Here is a 21,988-nt window from a genome sequence, read left to right on the forward strand (position 1 = left end):
TTTATCCTTCACAGGACCATCAATAAATAAAGCCAGAAGTCTCGCAGCTCGAGAGCGATACAAAGGCACAGAGAGAGAACAACTCCTGAATTTCTAACCCTCTTCCAGGGTTTGGGGACTGTGAACTGTGTCTGCGGGTCGGTCACTTATAAACAGTAGCTGCAAGGTCAAGGCTAAGTTGAACATTGGATGTTACCAGACTTCAGTGATATAAAAGCAGCAGCTTTGGCTAGTAAACTCAGGAATGCAAATCTGACTTGTGAAGCACTATTACTAAACCTGAAGGCAACCCAGGACACTGCAGTGTCTTCCACTTCTCCAGGAATGAAACCTAATTCTTCAGCAAGAGGAAGGTTGAAACTAGGATGGCTTGTGGGCGAGATAGGCTCACTGACACTTTTTGAAGGCCAAGCAATGCAACGTTTCTCCTTTTTTTAGGAGTAAGTTATCACACAAATTCTAAACCATATTTTTAGTAACATTTCAGGATGTTGCAGATACTTTATTAAAAACATTTTGTAGTTTAAAGAGCTTTATTAATGCAATAAATTAACTTTGTACACATTTTTATATACAAAAAAAAAGTAGCAAATGATTTCAGAACGTTGTAGGCCTCATTAGAGCTTGGTCTCCAAAAACCTGTTTGAAAAAAGCAACATGTTCTTCACAGTGTTCTCCTATAAAGGAAAACAGATTTAATCCATTAGACATGGCTCTAAAAGAGGAAAACAAGAAAATGAACGCTCTGCAGCTCATAGATGTGTATACTGGGTTTTAACTTATTTTCTTTCATAAAATACTTTGTTTTCCTAAGCTTTTGAGTTATCCTATTTACACAGCTCATGCCATTGCAAAACAGTCAGGGACCTCCCCAACCCCTAGCAAACCACCATCTGCCCTGAGAGACAAGTTGTGGTACTGAGTACCATCTGACACTAAACTAAACTAGAAGTTGGCAGACCTGAAATAAAGTCATATGTCCCTTCCCCATCCTTAAGATTTCATACCTTTGGGAATAAGAGCGATTTGCCAATGTTTCCTACATAAACCTGAAACATCAATAAGTCCCAGGCCATTTAAAACCCTTAGCCACCAGTTCCTGTCCTGTTCCTGGTTCTTCAGAAAGGGACATTCCAAGAGCCGCTGTCAGACATACAAGCTGCATTCAGACTGCCTGGGTTGGGCCCTGAATATGTTTCTCTTCCCCAAGCACTTCAAGTTCCAAAGCATACTTCAGATCCATTAACACATTGACTTCACTCATACTACAAATAACAGGCTAAGGGTCAGACACACTGTTAATGACTTTTGTGTTTTAAAAACCAAACTCGGGAGTTCTCATAACCAAAAGGCTTCTCCCCCACCAGCTGCTAGTGTCCTCCTGCTACTGGGTCTGGTTGCCTCAGGCCTCTTCACTGCTGCTGCATCCTCACCTGGTGTGAAATTAGGGCTCCCTCGCAAACGCTGGTTTCGCTGTTCAAAAAACCGGAATATAGTATAGAAAAGCATGTTGTCTTCAGTCTGCTTTGCAGCATCTAAAAATTTTCGTGCAGAAATGTTGTCATGGCCTCCAATGCCCCGGATAAACCTCAAGGCAGCTAACACTTGGTGTTTGGAAAGAAGAACTTCTACTATTTCATCGTTTGCTGTTGAAAGACGCTAAAAAGAGAAAAGTCCAGGTAAATGCAAGCAACAGGAACAGATACTTACATAACCGGGAACTTGGCTGTATCTTACCTTCAACATATCCAGAGACAACTGATGAGCAGGAGGATAAAAACTTTCTAGGGATAACAGCAAACAGGCCTGAAAGACAGATTTTCAGACTATTCAGCCTAAGATGCTGGAAGGTTAAACTGTTTAGTTTTTAATTACAGAGGCAAAAATCTGGTGACACGTACCAAAGGCTTTGAGTCACTGAGGACATGGTACTGTAGGAACTGGTGCAGCATATAAAAGAGGTTGTGCTGGACAAGCGTCTTGATGACAAGTTCATGCAGGTAATGCTGAAGACAAACAGAAGGAAAGACGTTTCCAAACCACTCAACTACAAGAGAGTGGAGGCTAGTTTGTCAAGGACGGTCGCTATTCTAACTGATGAGTAAAGGCTTCCATTATTAAGAGAAGTGGGTCAGTGTGCACATGGAAGAACCGCCCTTGATATGATACTACTTATTCTAACTGAGGACAACACATTAACGTCAGGAAAGCCACTCAGAACTCAAGTCTGGCAGGAAGACTCTTTTAGCTTATAAAAGATAGGCATCTCAGTTAATATACTGACAGTGGTGTTACTTTTTAAAAACATTCCCTGCTCCTCTAACTTGGGGCCACAATGCTAAGTGGAAGGTACCTGTACTGGAATCTGAAACTGGTTGAGAGAACGAATATATTCCATCAGGACAGCTATCACAAATTTATGAGGCATCTCCTATAGAGAAGACAAAAGTGATCTTAGAACCATCAAAGAGTAGCAAAGGAGCTTCCATGTAATTATCTTGTTTATCCCTCTCCCCTGTTTCTTCCTTTTAAATAGGCCCAGTGGTGTTGGGCTGGTTTTCCACAAATCCCTCAAGAACCACCCCCATCAATGATAATGTTTAGGCCTGAGTATTAGAAGCCAAATTATTAGAACTAGGTCCTCACCCAAAATAGTCCCATTATTCAAATCACATTATGAGTTCTAGTTTTCCTGAATTCCCTTCAAATGATCTTTGTCTTGAGAATCCTCTGGCCAGAAACAGGTAACAAGCATCACTTACCTTCTTCTCCGTGAACGCCGACAGGACGTGGGTGTACATGTCGGACTGGTCGATCACAGCTTGGGTGCGCACCGGCCTTCTGAGAAGCGGACTGCTCCGGCTTTGCCCTGCTTCTACTGCCTAAGCAATAAATGACCAATGTGATCTAGATGTGCCCTCGGCAATGGCGCATTTGCAGCTAATCCAAAAATGCTGAATTCCTAGTGCTGTGAACCTCAAAACTGAGCAGGCATGACACTTATTTCACAACTTGGACAAAACTATTTTACCTGTGCTCTCTGGGGAAGAGTCTAGAAATAGAAAGTCAGAGTTGGTCATCTTGAAAATAATGAAGATTCATGTTGGATAGAACTAAAAAGCCCAAGTTGTAGTTTTCTCTTAAGGGACATCACACTGTTTTTAACCTCTTAAAAATAACTAGTTTTCTTAATCACAGACTATCCGGCCTTTGTTATCTAATAAAAACAAAATAGCTTGCTGTATCTTTGTTTTATGAAGCCTTGATCTTACATTAAGCCAACACTTGTATAATGAGTCTATAGCTAGATTTTTAAATGGTAAGCCTCACCAAATACAGAACAGGAAAGCTCTGAGAGGATCTTGACTACTTCACTTAACTTCTAAAGAGTTGAGATCGATGAAGATTCTGCAGGTGCTATGGGGGGTGGGCTGAGAACCCACATTTCTAAGCACCAGGTGCTTGAGTGTTGCAGATGATGGACCACATTCTTCACTGGCAAGGGTTTACAAAATCTAACAGCCACAGAGCAGGGACGCAAACAAAGTGCCACTTGGGATCAGACCTACTGACACCCACAGCCCAGTACATGAGCAGGAGGACAGAGAAGCATCTAGAAGAGCTCCACCTCTCCACCTCCCTGAACCATGTCTCAGAGACCTCTGGCTCCGAGGTCACCAGGCCACCTTCAGCAGCCTGCGTCAGTCCTGTTATTCCTGAGTAGCTGAGGGCAGGGTAGTTCTGGACTTTTTGTTGTTTAAAAACCACGTCCATTTTTAGCTTTAGGACCAATCATCCTTTATGTGAAATCATTCATTCCACTTGTCCTACCTGTTTTTCTTTATAGCTTCAGCACTAACATTACAGCAAACCTGGTAATAAGCCATGTGAATTATTCCCAGCCCTTCCTAACAGTTCAGCCCACTATATGAAAAGCACAGTGCAAATATTTAATCATCACTAATAGGATACTAACTAAATTCCATGGTCATTACATCCTAAAAGAAAAGATAAAAAGACATGACAAATGATTCTATTTCTAATTAACTAAGACTAGGTTCTGGATTGGCAGAATCATGTATTTAAAAAATAATGCAAAGATGAGACTAATTTTATCTAAAATAGAGGTAAGACCAAGAATCTATCTACATGTAAGATTGAACAGAATAACAACAAACAAACACAAAGGTGAAGGCATTGAGATACAGCCTGAAGCTAATGGGATGCAGGCATGTTGAGTCTGCTGCTCCCCGCTATGGCCATATTCTATCAGAATCTTGCATTAAAATTACTTAGAAATATATGAGGGTAGGGATGGGAGAGCCCTTCAACACAGTGCATATAACTTACCATCATATAATTCTGCTCAGCATCCAGGTACTTTTTATACTCGTGACTGAGTTTATCAAAAACAGTGGCAATCACAGGCAGCGTTGCTCTGTCTGACTCACTCAACACTGGAAAGAATCGAAGTTGGCACAGGTCAACCAACTTTATGTTAACTTAAGAACATGTCACTATGATAGAACAACTAATCTAAAAGGGTTATTTAGCAGTGCAAATACACCTTTAAAGAGCATTCAGAGACATGGTCTAATTTAGAGACCTGAAGCCTAGAACTCAGGCCCTTTCTGGTTACTTGAAAAAAGCAGCTATGACATATCCCTAGAAGATTCTCAAAGTAGATATTATACAGTCAGTGATTTGGATTCTGAAAAATGTTTGTTTTAACCCCAGGGATGGTAGGCCCAACCCTCACGTGCACCCAGGTTCAGGTTTGCTTTCACCTGGAACCATCCTATTTACTATTTAGACTTTTCTACCCAAGTCCCTACAAGTCATTTTTATGTTTATTAGCCTTTCCAGGGGCGTAAATAACCCACACTTTAAGTGAGAATGGGGCTACAGATAGGACATAAAACGGTGGCCTGGCTCCCAGGAAAAGCTGTTGGGCAGCACAGGCTACAGATCAGACCAACAGGGAAGTATTACCCACTTACTCTGCGAACAGACAGACAGGATGACCAGCTTGCATTCCTTTCTCTGCAGGAGAAAGTCCATCAACCTTCCTTTATCTGGCAAGAGGTTTACTATGGGCTGAAGTTTCACTTGGAGGTTCCAGAGGTAACCTTGATTTAAGCAGCAGCAAATTTAATCATATGACTCAAACCAGGAAAAAAGCCCAAAAGTACTGCAAAACAGTCAATGGCTTTTTCTTGCAAACCAAAGCACAGTCTAGGTCATTTAGGACGTGCCTGATAACAGGACAGACAGCCAGACTACTGTGTGCCTGGCTGATACCTTACAACAAAGTAATGCCCTATGTTCAGAGGTGTACCAATGGTATACCTCCCTACGTATGGGGGTAACAAGCTCTTAAACTCAGAGCAGCTCCCTCCCCACATTTAGCCCCCTTTATCCCAAAAGGTGGAAAAGGCATTAGCATGTGGCAGTTAACTTTAGTCCTGTATGCTTGTTCTCCTGCACTGGCTCATTAGTCAAAGGTAATTCCAAAGGAATTTCATAATCCATCAATTATATCAATCCAGGAGTTTCCTGAACACCCACACTGCCAGGGAGGCAGGAACAGCCTTTCTCAGCTGGGGATCCACAAGAGAATTAAACACTACATTAAGAATGATGTGAGTGATCCCCTTCTCAATTCTCCCATGGCTGGTCCAGAGCTTGTTCTGGGTGGATGGGAGAGGAGTGAACTCATTATAGACTGCGGACGCTTCCTGGGGCATAAGGGCTGATTCTCGGCTTAAGAATCCCAGTGGGCAAGAGGAAAATGCTCTAACAGAGAAAGATGCAAGGTGTTAGAAGGTTACCAAGGAAGAAATAACTAACTTCACAAGGGAGGGTTCCCCAGCACAGTGAAAATGGGAGCACATCCCCAGGCACACAGAGCAGAAAGGGGTGCAGGCATGGGGGGCAGGGCATGGTGGTGGGAGATGATAGGGATGAACCTGCTTCCTGTGTTGTGGGGTCTGGCTTTTCAGAATGGACATACATGAAATAAAGCAGAGGAATGGTAATTTTTAGTTGTTTTAATTATAAAAGTAGTATATAGGTTCATGATAAAATATATACATAGTAAAGAGGATAAAGTGAACAATAATCCCACCCCCGTGTTGAAAGGAGAGGTCACTTCCCAGAGATTCACCCTGAAAATGTCACTGGCTACCAATGTCATCCAAAGTCAACAAGTACTATTTTCTCTCTCACATGATGTCATCCCCTGACGTACCTTGGCTTGCGCTGATTATGATGTCAGGCTGAAAGACAATCCAGGATGAAGAATCTACATGTTATAGGAAATTCTAAACCAGAAGAGATGAAAACAAAAGGCAAACCCAGCTCAGATGAGCACTCGCCTCTGCCCATTTGCTGAGGCTGCTCCCAATGCCCGCCCCTCAGTGGTTAAGAAACCTCCCCACTTCAGCTTCTGCGGGGAGGGCCTCAGAAGCCTCTCAGACACCAGGGTAAGAGGGGCAACAGCCTCCCTCTGTGCACAGCGCCAATGCCTTTGTCAAAGATACAGAGTTTACACGGGACAGGAGACTGGCTGGTCACAGGAGCAGGACCTACAAATGGAGAAAACATAAGTGTACAAGAACTGAAGATGCAACCAGAAAATGCCAATACTAGCACTTAAGGTGTAAAATTTAATACTGTTTAAAGCCTTCAGTAAATGTTTATTCAAGTGTAGTTAAACAAGGACAAAATGAACTGTCATGTCCTATTGATAACATATAGGGAGGAAGGAGGAAGTTGAGAACAAGCCAAGAAAATGTCTTTCTCAGTAGGAGTATGTCGTTCAGTGTTGTTTCTGGTAACCAAAGACAACTCCTCATCATTTACATGCACACATTAAAGAACTAGGTAATGTACCTGGATGATTCAACACCAAACACTCAGATAATTCACTGAGAGTATTTCAAATGCAAGTATTCTGGTTTAATTAGCTCAGTTAAATAATTTAAATAATTAAGTAATTAGCTCAACTCTCCACTGCACACAGTAGTAGTCCAGGCACGGAGCTGGTCTGGGAAGCAGGTCCAGAGCCCCTCATGACAGGGACTCATAGCTACCAGTTATATTCACATGTCAGGCAGGTGGCCCGTGGTGAACTTGAAAAATGCAGCCCTATAGACAAAACATGATTCTCAGCTCTGTTCCAATTACCTAAGTACAATCAGAAGACCAGTTTTAATCAGCTGGTTGGAAAAGGCAGGAATTCTGAACAGAGAGCACCAAAAGAGGACAGGGACCCCTCAGATAAGCTAGAGCAAAGAACACTTGCATTTAGAGCCTAAGAGTAGAGGTCTTAGGTGTGCTCCTCAACGCTGGCTGCCCATTGCCTTAAGTGCTCTCAGGTGATAGGCAGATGGCTCTGGTATTTTTTTTTTTTTTTAAAGCCCCAGGTGATTCTAATTAGTGGACTTAGTGAGAAACAAGTGTTAAAGAGACCAAAAACAAGAGGAGAAATGAGGGCCACTGGTGCTCCCCAAAGGTGCTGAACACGCAGGGCGGGCCAGATACAAAGATGCTACAAGCGTTCAAGGGGCTTACAATCTAGCAGGTAAAACAAAACAAAAGGCATTAACCTTAAAAAATGCTTTACCAACCCACACTGTAGAAGTCTGAGATTCAATGGACTCCTGAATTCTTATTATCTTAGTCATGACTATAGTTTTGACCACACCTGGCATTGACTTTATTACAACTAACCAGTGAGAACCTGACTGCCTTCTAACTTGTCCTAAACAACTGAAACAGAGTTTTAAATGTTTAGTTATTTTTTCCCCAATTCACCAGCAGTTACCTTAATGACAAGTGAGCAGCAGATACAAGATAAATCACTTGATACAATCTATATTTTTATAGGCATACCTCCAAGATATTACAGGTTTGATTCCCAAGTCTCCCCCCACCTCCACGGCAGGAGGGAGTGGGAATGGGGGTAGGGGGAGCAAGTGGTAACCTGCCAGTGGAAGGCCTTGCCTTCAATTTGAAAAAAGGAAAAAAAAAGCACACACATATTAAGTGCAATAAAACCAGGTATGCCTTTAATGCTAACACTATTATCTAGGAAAAAGAGGCTGGAAAGACCACAGAAGATCAAAAGACCAATTCAAATGTGGGAACTACCTCCTTCCTTATAATCCCTGCCAGGGAGTTATGAAGCTTCTGGCTGATCCAGCCAGACTGGAAGGGCAGGCCAGAGCCAGTGCTCCTGTTGAACCATCAGCAGCAGCCTGCTCTGGATCGTCTCTGTGACGGGTACAAGGACACCCTGACTGCGGCCGGGCCAGTCCACCAATGTTATCTGAGTGTTCAAGAAGGATACATTGCTACTGAAGTTCCAAATGTTTACCTGTTATGGTTTACACACTGAAACCTCAACGAACTTATTCTGTGCTATGATCTCCTTTAAGAGAGAGCTGGATATGATCTGAAATCGATGAGGCAGAACCAAAAGGAACTACATGGTTTCTTTCCCCTTTCCTGAAATCCTGACCTCCTTCCTTCTCAAACTTCCTACTTCTACCTTTTCAGATAAAACTGACCTAGAATAACCTAAGAGGCTGCTCTCCCTGCGGAGTAGCCTTCTCTCTGAGTCACTGCTTCACTAATAAACTCTTTCACTTTAAAACTTTTTTTTGTTTTTAAATAATCTGGGAACCACAGCGTTAAGCCCTTACTGTAACCATCAGGAGAGAATGCATATTTATCATAACTGTGACACAAAACATAAGAAAGATAAGGAAAAGTGACCCCACATTCAAATAGCCATAGCAGCCAAAATTAATCTCATGGTTACAGAGCACATGCAATCAGAAAATGTCAAGGACTTATTCATAACATTTAAAAATCAGCCTCAATGGGTAATCACAACTCTCCAGTTAAAAACTCAGAGAAGAGAAATCATTCTATTTTCTTAAGAGGAAGATCCATTTATCATATAAAATACATTTCACAACAACACAATTTTAGCTGATGGAATCGAGGGCGGGGGGGCGCAGGGGGGGGCCGCTGGGAGGACGACAATAACCACTCATAAAAGCAAACAGATCCGGGACCCTCTGCACATACTCCTCACTCCATCTTGAATGTGACCCCCAAACACGATGACTCCCTTTTACCTGCCATGGGGATCTGATAGGGCTGAATAGATCGAGCAGGAAGCACTGGGTGATGGAAGGTAACGGTGCCATCAGACTCTCCCCTTAACTTGATATCAAATATTACTGATGTCTAAAGTGGAGAAAAAGAACAGGTCATGATGCCAAGACAGATCACAGGTTGCTTAACACTTTCACTACTTCATACTTTGCTATTTCAGATTTGTTTAAAATCTGTTTGCTTTCCCATCCCTACTATCTAGTTCTTCTTCGAGGAGTAATTTGCTATGACATTACTACTTTCTTTTACATTTTTATACACTCTTAACAAATATTCCTGACATTTACAACATGCTTCCTTTGAAGAGCTCTAAGTGATTTAAGCAGATCTCTTTCAGTCACGTCTTCATTAGTCACTAGATATGGATGTCACCACCCTCCTAGAAGCATGGCAGAGAAGTGGCTTGTCTACTGTCAGACACCCAGCTAAAGACACAGAAAAGCAAGATCTATTCTAATTCCTTCTCTTAGGCCATAGAGTCTCAAAGCCATTATCACCTATGAAGTACAGAGCTCATGTAACACAGGGGCTCTGCAGTTAATTCCCCACTTAGTTGATTCAACCAAATAATTGCTCCAAAGTCAAATCTCTTCCTGTTATTTTCTGAAGTAGTTTTTAATTAACTTAAATCAACTGATACGAAATCACTGTTTTTTCTTGACCATCTAGAATACCAAAACCCTTTCTTTCTTGAATTCCAAAACTTTTAGCAAAGAAAGCATTTTCTAGTCTGTGCTCAGAATGTTTTATCAATTTTCACAACTCTTTTAAGCAACCCTGACTTGCACCAACACGGACCAGACAACCACCTGCAACTCATACCTCTGTGTCCTGATGATGAACGACTACCAGGTTATCCACCACGTTCAGGGCAAACTTTCCTGTCCGACTTAACTTCAGTATGTGCGTCTTTTTACAGGCACCTTCTCTGTAGGATAACAGAAAGGTCAAAAAATAGATCGACAAGCTTTAGTTCAGATTTTAAAATCAAGGAAAGAGGGAAGAAAGCATTAAGTATACCGTGGTAGATGATATAGGACTACCTCCGCTCCTGTACTATTGGAGGTCCGCGAATGATGCCTCAGGAAGAGAACATAAAGCTGTCCATAGCTGATTAGAGAACACAGAAGCATGTCACATATGGCAGTCTGAAATTCCTCCATTCTCAATGCTGAATTATAAGACTATAGTTAAGTAAACTATGAAACAGTAACTTAATGGAATATTTTGCAGCCAACAAAAATGTTTGCAAAGCAAGTACAGTTAGTAAAAAAAAAAAAGCCGATTATAAAGTGAAGTGCAAAGGGGGATGCAAAACTAATTATAGCTTGATCACAATATTTTAAAAGAAAAAATACAAAGTTATACACAATACCCAAAAACTAGAAATATATGCTGTTAAAAATTATTCTAGAGTAATAAGCAAATGTCCATTTTCTTTTCCTTTAACTTCCTGTATTTCCAAGTTTTGTACAATGAGTAAATTCCTTAATCACAAAAAAAAATTACTCTTCTTTTTTAAATTTCATCTAATAAATGTGGTATGACCGGTTCCTGTGTGCACATTTTTTTATGCAAGTGGTTAATACTGTGCTATGAACTTGTCATAGGAATGAGGAGGGGACCAAAGGGAAGGGAGTGGGTCCCCATCTGCACTTTGGCCAGGATTGCTCTCATTTTGTTTTCTAAGCTGACATGCCACAGATTTCCTTTGAAAAAAAAAGGTAGGGGGGCATTGTAACTGCTAAAAGTTTAGAAGTTTGGAAATCACTGTTCTAAGGCCACAGAAGACGCAGAAATAACTTAGAAGCAAAATTTTGATAATTGTTGATTAGGATTACAGGATGGTTTTTAATTAGTTTCTGTTTTTATGTGTTTGAACTTTTCATAATAAAGTTTAAAAATTAAGAGATGGGCATTTCCAAGTGAAAATACACCTTCCTACATAAGTAATTCAGTTTCATGTTTGTTAGAAAAAAAAAAAAGACTTTAAAACTATGTTCTTATTTAGAACAATTAGGATATATTTTAGCTTAAAAAAAAAAAAGTTGGTAAGCTTCAACTCATAGAATACAAGAACATTCTAAAACTAAGATGTACCCAGGAAATAAATTGGTTGAATGTTCTCACTTTATCAGGTTAGAATGGTGAAAAAAACTTTCCTAAGACCACCAGGCTAGTAAAATCAAAAAAGAATGCCAAGAAGACGGCATTCATAAGATCTATGATCATAAGATCTAGGTACCAAACAGGATCCAAGGCTACCTAAGGAAAGGGCAGCCCTGGAGTATTTACAACACATTCCTATTACTTCTATCACTAAAAACAATTAAAAAAGGAAGTCTCTCAAAAGACAAACATACATTGTTGCCATCGCAATATCTCTCTCAGAAAGATTCAGTTTAGTGGACTTAGGCGCAGTTGGTAATTCAATCTCAAACTTAGGCAGTTTTGACATAGTTCCAGTCTGTTGGGGGGAAAGAAAGTGTTAGGAAAAGTTTATTAAACCCCTTTGATGTTTTGCATTCCCTACATAAAATCACTAACGAAATATACACACACTATGTCCTTTATTCTCTCATGGGTCTGTGCCCACAGAATGAATCCTTCTTGGAGGTGTGGGGATGATACAGCATGCCCCCTAGTGGTCAGAGGCTGCAAGGTTATTATTGTTAGAGGAACTTGCCCCTTTGAAGTACTTGGTGCTTTAGGATGTTAAAAGGAACAGTGCAGGAGAGGAAAAACAATTATTTTAAAGGGAGGCTTACTCTTACCCTAAAATAAAAGGGCTGCAGCACGTTTCCAAGGACTGTGGTAGACAGCAGAATCACAGCACTCTCAGGACAGTACATGTACCAATTCACATTGATGTTCTGGCTCTTCAGGAGTTTCAGATTTCGTTTCTCTGGTAAGACCTGAAGCAAAGTCCAAGAAACAGAATCTTCATTTAAAGAACAGCAAAATATCAAGACTATAAACTTTAAAAAATAATAAGAAGCAGTAAGTTAAATTTAAAATTATTATTATTTATTTATTACAGCTACCACTTATCTCTCAATCCTGGTGCTTAGTGCTTTACAAACCTCAGCTCATTTACTGTCTCCACAACTCTGAGAGGTGGGCATGCGTACTAACATTTGACAGAGGAGAAAACAAGGCTCAGACAGGTGAGGGAACCTGCCTCACCAGTCTGGGCAGGCCACTTCTCAACAAGACCAAGGTCTGAACCTGCACATTCTCACCATCCACCGAAGAGCAAACAGCAGCGACATTCTCACTCATTGGGGAAATGATCCAAACAAACCCCCGCCTCGGAGCCCCAGAGGACCACATCAGCCACAGCCCTGCCTGCAGCACTGGGCTTCGGCTGGTTCCATCTCCGTCCCAGTTCCCACTGAGTCTGGGAGCAGCTCCCTTTTTCTAACAGACATGTTCATGAGACTCTGCATGTAAACTTAGTATTTTAAAATGAAGGCAAATTTTAAACATACTTTAAATGTTGATACATTAAGGAACACTGTATAGAGTACAGCCCCCAAGACATTACTGTCATAGAACACCAAACTGAAGAACTGATGTGGAAGTCAGGGTCAGGCAGCATAAGTTTCTTGACAAATCAGCTATGATAAAAAAAAAAAGATATGCTAGAGTTCTCTTTCTAACATTTCTTTTTTGTTGTTTATTTGGGGGGGCGTTGTATTTTTATTTTTATTTTTTTTCCTAACATTTCTTAAAGTTTGAAGACCATCTAGATGATCTGATAAACACTTTTCCACTACAGAGAACAGAAATATATACTCACAAGCGATTGCCCCAGGGAACCTTTCTGTAAAGTAATCCATCCTTTCCCTTTCCAAATTATATTTGTGTGTATGAGATTAGCATCAAGCTTGTTTTCATTCTGTCGGTCATTACAAAGGTCTTAATGACAGCCCTACAGTAAAGCACTACAGCATTAACATCTCGGGTTTGCTTACGCGGGTGTATTTTCTCCATCCACAGATTCTAAATTATACTGCTTTTGACAGGTCAACAGAATTAAAAACTGAAAGAATTCTAACATCCCCTACATTAGCTCCACTTATCGAGATTCAGAAACATTCTCAATAGGTCAGGCAGTTGGAACATGTTATTGGGTTGGCCAAAAAGTTCATTTAGATGGCTCTAGTAGTACTTGGCTGCCTTTAACTTCATTTGAAACAATTTTGTTAGATTGCAACAGCTGTCATATCAGCATGTATTAAAAAAAAAAACTCATCAAAATTTATGAATTGTTGTGCAGCCATTTTAATATTGAAGATGGAAGGAACACACATTTGGGCATACTGTATTATGCTTTATTATTTCAAGAAAGGTAAAAACGCAGCTGAAATGCAAAAAAAGATTTGTGCATTGTATGGAGAAGGTGCAGTGACTGATCAAACAGGTCAAAAGTGGTTTGTGAAGTTTCTTGGTACAACTGACATTTTGGCCAAGTAATTCTTTGCTGTGGACTGTCTTATGCATTCATTGGAAGATGTTTAGCAGCATCTTGGGCCTCTACCCACTAAAAGCCAATAGTGGGAGACAGACGACATACTCAAAATACCCAAATCAATAAAGTTATTGGTGAAAATGAACAGTGCCTTTCATTTTACAGAAAAAACTTAAAAGACTTTTTGGCCAACCCAATAAAAAGAGAAGAGGTAGGGGCATCAAAGTAAACAATTAAGAGAGTGAAAAGGCAACCTACAGAATGGGAGAAAATATTTGCCAATCATCTACCTGATACAGGGTTAATATCCAGAATGTCTAAAGAACAACAAAAATAAAATAACCAACTAGAAAATGGGCAAAGGACTTGATTAGACATTGCTCCAGAGCACATGCAAATGACAAGAAGCCATGAAAAGATGTTCAAGATCACGAATCATCACCGAAATGCATCAAAATAGCAATGAGGTATCATCTCACACCCAGAAGGATGGCTACTAATAAAATAAAAACAACTAGTGCTGGTGAGGATGTAAAGAAATTGGAACCCTTGTTGCACTGCTCGTGGGAATGTAAAATGGCATAACTGCTATGGAAAACTGTATGACAACTCCTAAAGAAAAAAAAATTAAAAACAGAATTACCATATGACCCAGCAATCTCATTTCCCGGTATATACCCAAAAGACTTGAAGACAGAGGGTCTCTTCAAGCAGGGTCTTGAAATGATACTTACACAGCCATATTCATAGCTGCATTATTCACAAGAGCCCAAAGGTGAAAGCAACCCAAGTGCCCATCAATGTATGAATGGAAAAAAAATGTGGTATAGTCATACAATGGAATACTATATGGCCTTGAAAAGGAAATTCTGACACATATGACAACAGGGATGAACCCTCAGGACCTATACTAAGTGAAATAAGCCAGTCATAAAGTACAACTACTATATATGATTCCACCTATGTGAGGTACTTAGAGTAGTCAAATTAACAAAGTAAAATGATGGTTACCAGGGGCTGCAGGAGGGAGGAAAGGGAAGTTGTTTAATGGGTAGGGAGTTTTAGTTTTGCAAGATGAGAAAAAGTTCTGGAGATCTGTTTCACAACAATGTGAATATACTTAACACTACTGAACTGCACACTTAAAAATAGATGGTAAATTTTGTTACTTGCTTTTTAGCACAATAAAAAATTTTCTTTTAAGATGAAGAGACAGTTCACTAAAGAGGAAATACAAATGGACAATACACAGGTGAAAACATGCGTACCTCCTTAGTAATTAAAAATGTAAATTAAAATGCCTTTCTACCTCTTAGATTGGCAAGTGTCTATAGACTTAAATACCCAGTTCTGGCAAAGGTATGAAAAAGAGATTCCTATAGTGCTTATAGAAGTGCAAACATGTCCACTGGAGACTGTTTCTAATCACAAAAACTGAAAATCAACCAACTGTTCATCAACAAGGAATTGGTTAAATAAACTAGTACATCCACACAGCAGAATACAACTAAGTAGAATGAAATGTGGAAAGATGTCCAAGACATACTGCTAGGCACAAAAAGGCATGTACGTTTGCATGTGTATAGAAAAAAATGGAGGAATACACACTAAACTGTTCATATCGGTTATTTCTAGGGACTATGAGAAACTTTTACTTTCCATATAATAGAGCTTGGTAATGTTCCAACATTTTATAATAAAACATGTATTACTTGTAATTAGAAAAAAAGAATTAAAACCCAACCAAGAGACTAAAGTTCTAGAGTCTCAAAATATCTATTTAGTGCTGAATTCACAAAGCTGCCAAACTGCTATTACAGACTGTTCTCCAACAAACATAAGGGATAAAAATAATACCTGGTAAAATTCAATTCCTTGATCTGTAATGAAGACAATTTCAGTGGAACTGGTCCAGCAGAATCCTAGTATGTTGGCATTCTTGGTCTGAAAAGAATTATAGAAAGATTTTTTAAAAATTAATAACAAAAACATATATATCAATCTCTTCAAAAGCTTAAATACTCTGTATTATGCTTTCATAAAAGTTACTTATTAAAAAATCAAACTTTCTTTTAAATACAGTGTTCCCAGATTGTCACCTCTAATACCTCACTGAAGCACCTGTATCTAATTCTAGTCAAGAGAAAAGAAGGAAATGCCTGAGTTTTGCAGAAAGGGAACTGACCAGCACTCAGAGATACCAACTTCTACCTTTAGGTACCAAAAGACAGCTGACATTCTCTTAGTGAAACACGTTATAAAAACTGGCATTAGAAAAGTATAAAGACCTAAGGTGAGTGTTGACCAAAATAGGCTTGGGGGCCCTGAGCCCACACAACCCGCCCAGTTGGTGGACAGTAGTTCCTGAGCCTGAGGGCAGACAGGGCCATGACAATGGCCTGCGCTGTCCAGAGGAACTGGAGGTCTGTGAAGGGTTCAGTTATTTGGTGGATGTGCCTTTCCTTGTTGAGGAACCCACACTGAACTCCATTTTGCAAAACCATTACAAAGAGGCCAAAAGCCACAGCCTATCCACTAGCAGCTTCTGCTAGTTTCCAGGGTACGACACTGCCACTTTCAGCTGAGCCTTCTCTAGCCTAGTTTATTATACCAGCAAATTTAATTAATATGGATTAGAATCTACACCGAGGGAAAGAGGAAGGACATGGTAAGGGCAAATGGAAGAGAGAATACATCACCAGGAAAGGAAAAACCTCCTCTTCCACAAACCTCCAAAGAGGCAGCTCTGAAAGGATTCCAGAGTCTTATCCAGATGTGCCAGCCCAGGGGCAGCAAGAAGACAACAGCCACCAAGTACAGACACTGTTAGCTGTGTACTGTCCACCATCCATTTAATCCTCCCAACTCCACCTTTAGATGCAGAAACAGGCTGAAGATCTGTCCACAGTCACAGAGCCCTTAGGCAGCATATCTCAGTTACCACATTGCCGGGTGTCTCCACAATGTAACCCACGCAGTTAAATGCAGACCAGCTGGGGAAGGATAAGGCCCATACCTTGCACTCTTGAGTGTATTCCAGCTGAGAACTATCCGGGATAAAATTAGAAAAATCCTGAAAGAAGAAAAAAAAACATAAGGAGAAATTTGGATCAGGCAGCAACCTACTTTGGTACGCAAAAGACAAAAGACAAGACAAATTTAAAATGTGATCGGAAAAAAAACTGACAAAAACCCAAAGACAGGAAAAATAAAGAGACCAATGTGGACGATCTGCCTCCTTAAAAACAGCATGTTGATAATTCAATATTTTAAAAAGAGTTAATCCAAATATTCAATTAGGGTTTAGAAACTGATTTCAAAAATTCATTCTTCAAATGGTTCACTTCAGGGAAATGTGTTGCTCTACATTTTACAACAGGCTTTCCAAAAATTTTAGCAATTAATACTGATGAAAGAGGATTCTGCCTCTTCCTCAAGTTTTTTCTCTACAAATGCAATGATGAATATTTATAAAAGCTAAAATGCCAACAAGTTGCTCCAATTCCGAATATCTGTTCCCATTAGATTACACACTCAAAGATAAGATAATGAATAAATGGAGTTACTCCAGTAAAGGTAATTCACAAAATACCCAAAAGTATACCTCCTGCAATCAATGATACTAGCTATTAATCTGTACGAAGGATGCCTGAGGTTCCAAATTATTTTTTATTTAAGTCAAAAATGACAAACTAGTCGTAAGTATTTATCTGTTCAAATGTCTTTCTTCAAAAATTCTAAAAGCTCAAATACAACGCAACATAACTAGTTTTCATGACATTAAAATAATAAATGGTTCCTTTAACACTGGAAATTTACTATTTGTTCTCTTCCAAATGTACTTCTAATGTCCTTCCTTTATACCATATTTAAAGACATATCTTACCACAGTCTTTGAGGTCCGTTGAACAGCTAATATCTTATTTTCTAAGGAAAACTTAATGCACTTCACTTCTCCTTTGTCTTCCATTCTTTAAGAAGAAAGAGTATGTTAAGAGTTACATTTAATATCTGAACTCTAGCTTCTATCATTTTGTGAGACGAAAAAAGTCAAGTTAAATATTCAGGAAGCAGCAAATCTTAGTTTAAATTAAACTTACCTTTCTGAAGCTATTAGCAGAACCTCTTTTCAGAAAACAAAATACAATCAGCAATACGGTGCTGGAGAAATTTACAGTATTGCAGATAAGTGATGGAAACATTGAGATCACCTGCACTTTTACCTGAGTATTATTTTAGACAGTTAGTTCTAACTGGTTTGGCTCAGTGGATTGAGCGTCGGCCTGCGAGCTAAGTGTCGCTGGTTCGATCTTCCAGTCAGGGCACATCAGAGAAGGGAAACTCTGACTCCAAAAAACCTCCGTTGCCTTGCGGCATACCTCTTCAGGGGAAAGGCTAAGGGAGTAAACCCCGACAGAAAATCCGGAGCCGGAGTCCCTAAGGCGGTTTGACGTTGTAGTCAACACCGGCAACTCCTGCGGCGCACCTAAAGCCAAGCTGTATTGACTCCGTCTTTCCCTTGGACCCTTCAGCTGCGAAGAGAGGTGGGGTCTGCTGCATGGGCAACAGCAGACCCTCCATATCACCCTGCCCAGGCTCTGTAGCTTCAGCTTCACTGGAGAGGACACTCCAGCGTCATCGCAAGATGTCGATTCAACACGGGAGGAGACAGATACCGTGTCACTCCCGAGTTGGACTGCACAGCCATTCTCGGTGCTGCAGATAGACTCTTAAGAAGCTACACCATCGTCTCTCGAGACGGACGGCTGCCGACGACGACGACGACGACGATTTTAGACAAATATGTATATACAGGCATACCTTGTTTTACTGCCCTTTGCTTTATTGCGCTTCACAGATTTTTTTTTTTTTTTTTAAACAAATTGAAGGCAAGACCTTGCGCCAGCTAAGAGATTACAACTCACTTTTCGCAGTGGTCTGGAACCAAACCCACATCTCTGAGGTATTCCAATACACAGTAACCTCCACAAATTGCTGCCTTCTCTCTCCAATGCTCTCACAGCAAGCTTTTGAAACATGAGTGTCCTCCTTCCCATTCACTACCCCAGTGGCTCCAGATGGCCCCACCTAGAAGTCTCACAATCACCTCAAATAGGAAAATCAAGGGATGGAGTACAGAGGGGGATGAGGAAACTTTTGGGGGTATAGTATGTTCATTATTTTGATTACGATGGTGATTTCATGGATGTACACATATGCTAAATGTGTTCAGTTAATAACAATTACACCACAGTTAGGCTATTAACAATAAATAAAATGTTTCTAAAAGAGGGTAAATTCAGTATCTTCCCCCTCAAACCCAACGAAGCCCCCAAATCTGGACCGTCATGGGCTCACTCTCCTTTTGACCAACGAGTGCCTTTGCGATACCAGTCTCACTGCCTTCAGTATGGTCTTCACCATGCCTGGCTCAGACTATTGCAATCACCTCTCCGTGGCGTCCCTGACTCGGATACGATTCCAACTAATGCAGCCTCAAGGCTACGACCAGCATGATCTTCCCAAATACTAATATAATCATGCCATGCCCCACCATACAAATTTTCAGTAACAAGAGAAAGCCCCAATTCCACAGCAGAATACATAAGGTTCAAGCCGACCCCTGCCAGTGGCCACACCCCTACCTCCCTTTCCTGCAGGGACACCTGATCTTCAGTTACACAGGCATGGAGTTCCCCAAAAACCATGCTTGTTCACCTCTGCACTTGGTGCTCTCTCCATCAGGAAAGCCTCCTCTCTTCCCCACCTAGAATGATCCCATTTAAGCTCTCAGGTTTTGCTCAAAGGCTACGTCGTGAGGCCCTCCCCCTCCAATCTCAGATAACTGTCACATCTCGTGCCTGTGTCCATATTCTTGGTATGGTGCTTGACACATAAATAGCATAAATCCCCTAACTTGTATCCCACACTGAAGTTATACATTCTTCAAAAATGTGCCAAGCTAATTTAAAGCCTTCACATGCCTGATGCCTAACAGGCACTGCAACAGCGTTTGCCCAACAAATGGTGTATGATTCATTTTCTACCTCAAAAACTGTGTCCTATCAGCATGGGCCAACTATAAAATTTTTTCAAATCACCGCTGAGCTGAGGGCCTATATTCTACTTTCCCATTCTGTCAACACAGGAGTTAAGGTGACCAGATAGATAGTTTATAACACAAATTGAGATATTGGGTTGGCCAAAAAGCCTGTTATATTTTTTCTGTATGAAGGCTCTTGTAGTGCTTAGTTGTCTTTAACTTCATTCGAAACAACTTTGTTAGACTGTATTGATGGCTGTCATATCAGGATGCATCTTTATAAAAAACTTATCAAAATTGGCGCATTTTGTGCAGCTATATTAAATAAGGAAGATGGAAAAAGATGCATAATGTTTTTGGCGTATTATGCTTTATTATTTCAAGAAAGGTAAAAACAGAACTGAAATGCAAAAAAAGATCTGTGCAGTGCATGGAGAAGGTGCTGTGACTGATCAAAAGTGTCAAAAGTGCTTTGCAAAGTTTCTTGGTACTACTGACATTTTGGCCAAATAATTCTTTGCTGGGGGGCTGTCTTATGCATTGGAATATGTTTAGCAGCACCCCTGGCCTCTACCCCCTCAAAGTCAATGGCAGGAGACAGCCAACATACTCAAAATATCCAAATCAATAAAGTTACTCGTGAAGAGAAAAATGTCTTTTATTTTACAAAAAAAGAAAAAAAAAGGAACAGACTTTTTGGCCAACCCAATACTTCTGAAAGGGAAAGTAGCTGCTATTCAACTTTTGTAAACTGGGATGCCCAGCCACCTTAAGTATAGTCAAAGTTGGGATTTTCGTAATATACATTATTAACTGAAAAACTGACACAGGAATCTCCTCCACCTTCCAAACATTCCAAAAGACCTGGACCTAATAAGGAAATAAAGGTCTTCCTCGTCAAGAAATAGGAAGTGGGCACCTCAATAATGCATTGACTTGCTAATTTTGAGTACCAGGAATAGGTGCCCTACTTGGGAATATCGGGCTCCCAATCAACAGGGAAGTGCTCCACATATTTCACTCTGACAAGAAGTACTAGTATGTGCCACCAAAACTGCACAGCAGGTGTCTGCTTCCCTTTTCCTACTGACAGGGATTCGCATGCACCCACACAGACAATTCAGACCTGTTAAGGAGGCAAAGGACAAAATTTTAAATCCACCTTCTGAATGAGAAACAGAAAAAGGCCATTTACGTGCTGAAATTATTCTGAAAATGTTAATACTGTTACCTAAATGAGATGGGATTCCTATCATCTGGGCCTTTGACTACCACCCCAGTAGCTCCACCAGATCGAACAGCAAAAACCTGAGAGGGAAAAGAAGCAATGTTAACGATCTGGATAATCTAACAACCTACAAGTGAACAGTCCTGCTACCCCCAACCCTGGTTCAGCTAAACCTATGTGGCACATATCAATCTGATGCTTGGTGTTCACATGGGCTACCGTTCCAACTGCGATAAGAGTCGGAGGACTCCGAAGCTCCAAGTATTAATCCAGTTTAGCAAACACGCCGCTTAAGCATACCCTGCTATACTCCCTACACTGCTTTCCCCCCTTTCCAAAATTTCTAGGATAATAAAATTATCCATGTCTAAGTCTAAGGAAAGGCTCCGGGAAAAGACCAGCCTGCTAACCGCTGACTACGCCGGCCAAAGGGCTCCGGGTCGGCCGCGCCGGCTCGACGTCCCCCCGCAGTCCCTCTGGAGCAGAAAGCCCCCGCCGCGGTGGAGTCTGGTCCCTCGGCCCACCCAACAGAGAGGTGCTGGCGCCGCTGCTGCGCCGGGACGCTAGGGGAGGCCCCAGGCCTGGTCTCCGGCACCCGCCCCGCGCACGCGGGGCGATCTAGGGCGCCGGGGTCAGCAGGCAGGGCGCGCCTGAACGCACGGGGTAGGAGACTGAGGGCTGGCCCGGACCTGCTTGTTGGCTTCATCGAAGAAGACGCAGTTAACGGGGGTCGCCTTCTCGAAGTGCACGGGACGTTCGCACAGCTCCAGGTAGTAGTCCTCCTCGTCCATGGCGGGCGCCGCGACGGCGGCGGCGGAGGCACCGGGAGTGGCAGCCAGCGTGGACCGGGGCGAGCGATGCCCGGCTCGGGGGCTGCAAAGGGTCGGGCCAGGATACACTCACTGCGGCTGTGGCTGCAGCGGCGATCCCGCGGCCTCGGAGGCCGCTTCCTGGTGCCACGCCCCCACGCTCTTCAGCACGTGACCCGCGACGCTTCGCGCTTAAACCGGCGACGGACGCCCGGCTGCAGTGGGGCCCACAGCGCAAAAGGCTC

The 21,988-nt window shown here is 41.4% G+C and overlaps 2 protein-coding genes across 2 annotated transcripts in view; one reads left to right on the forward strand and one right to left on the reverse strand.

Moving 5' to 3' along the window:
* NPC1 (NPC intracellular cholesterol transporter 1) overlaps positions 1-813 on the forward strand; it is a 58,158-nt gene extending 57,345 nt beyond the window's left edge. Inside the window, exon 25 of the mRNA XM_090285725.1 lies at positions 15-813. Coding sequence (XP_090141851.1) covers positions 15-97 — 83 coding nt within the window. The 3' untranslated portion in view covers positions 98-813. The remainder of the gene's footprint in view (positions 1-14) is intronic.
* RMC1 (regulator of MON1-CCZ1) lies at positions 515-21,809 on the reverse strand. The gene is made up of 20 exons (XM_090285726.1): positions 21,624-21,809; positions 20,938-21,014; positions 17,550-17,634; positions 16,680-16,736; positions 15,521-15,607; positions 11,964-12,104; positions 11,553-11,656; positions 10,210-10,299; positions 10,012-10,117; positions 9,150-9,261; positions 6,543-6,587; positions 6,251-6,304; positions 5,001-5,129; positions 4,351-4,457; positions 2,763-2,882; positions 2,354-2,431; positions 1,902-2,006; positions 1,738-1,806; positions 1,434-1,659; positions 515-677 (listed from the first exon to the last, which is right to left on the reverse strand). Exons 1-20 carry the CDS (start codon positions 21,723-21,725, stop codon positions 598-600), a joined length of 1,974 nt encoding a protein of 657 aa, XP_090141852.1. The 5' UTR covers positions 21,726-21,809; the 3' UTR covers positions 515-597.
* Between the last annotated feature and the right edge of the window lie 179 nt (positions 21,810-21,988).

This window comes from Furipterus horrens, unplaced genomic scaffold (genome assembly GCF_987537825.1).
Source record: "Furipterus horrens unplaced genomic scaffold, mFurHor1.1.pri manual_scaffold_8, whole genome shotgun sequence".
Classification (NCBI taxonomy): domain Eukaryota; kingdom Metazoa; phylum Chordata; class Mammalia; order Chiroptera; family Furipteridae; genus Furipterus; species Furipterus horrens.

Bases quoted from the DNA above. Each gene is read 5' to 3' on its own strand.
- RMC1 (XM_090285726.1), bottom strand. From the start codon at position 21,725: ATGGACGAGGAGGACTACTACCTGGAGCTGTGCGAACGTCCCGTGCAC. The intron at 11,657-11,963 runs GTAAGAGTAAGC...TCCCCCCAACAG, and splicing joins TGCAGCCCTTTTATTTTAGG to ACTGGAACTATGTCAAAACT. The intron at 9,262-10,011 runs GTATGAGTTGCA...TCTCCACTTTAG, and splicing joins TTCATCATCAGGACACAGAG to ACATCAGTAATATTTGATAT.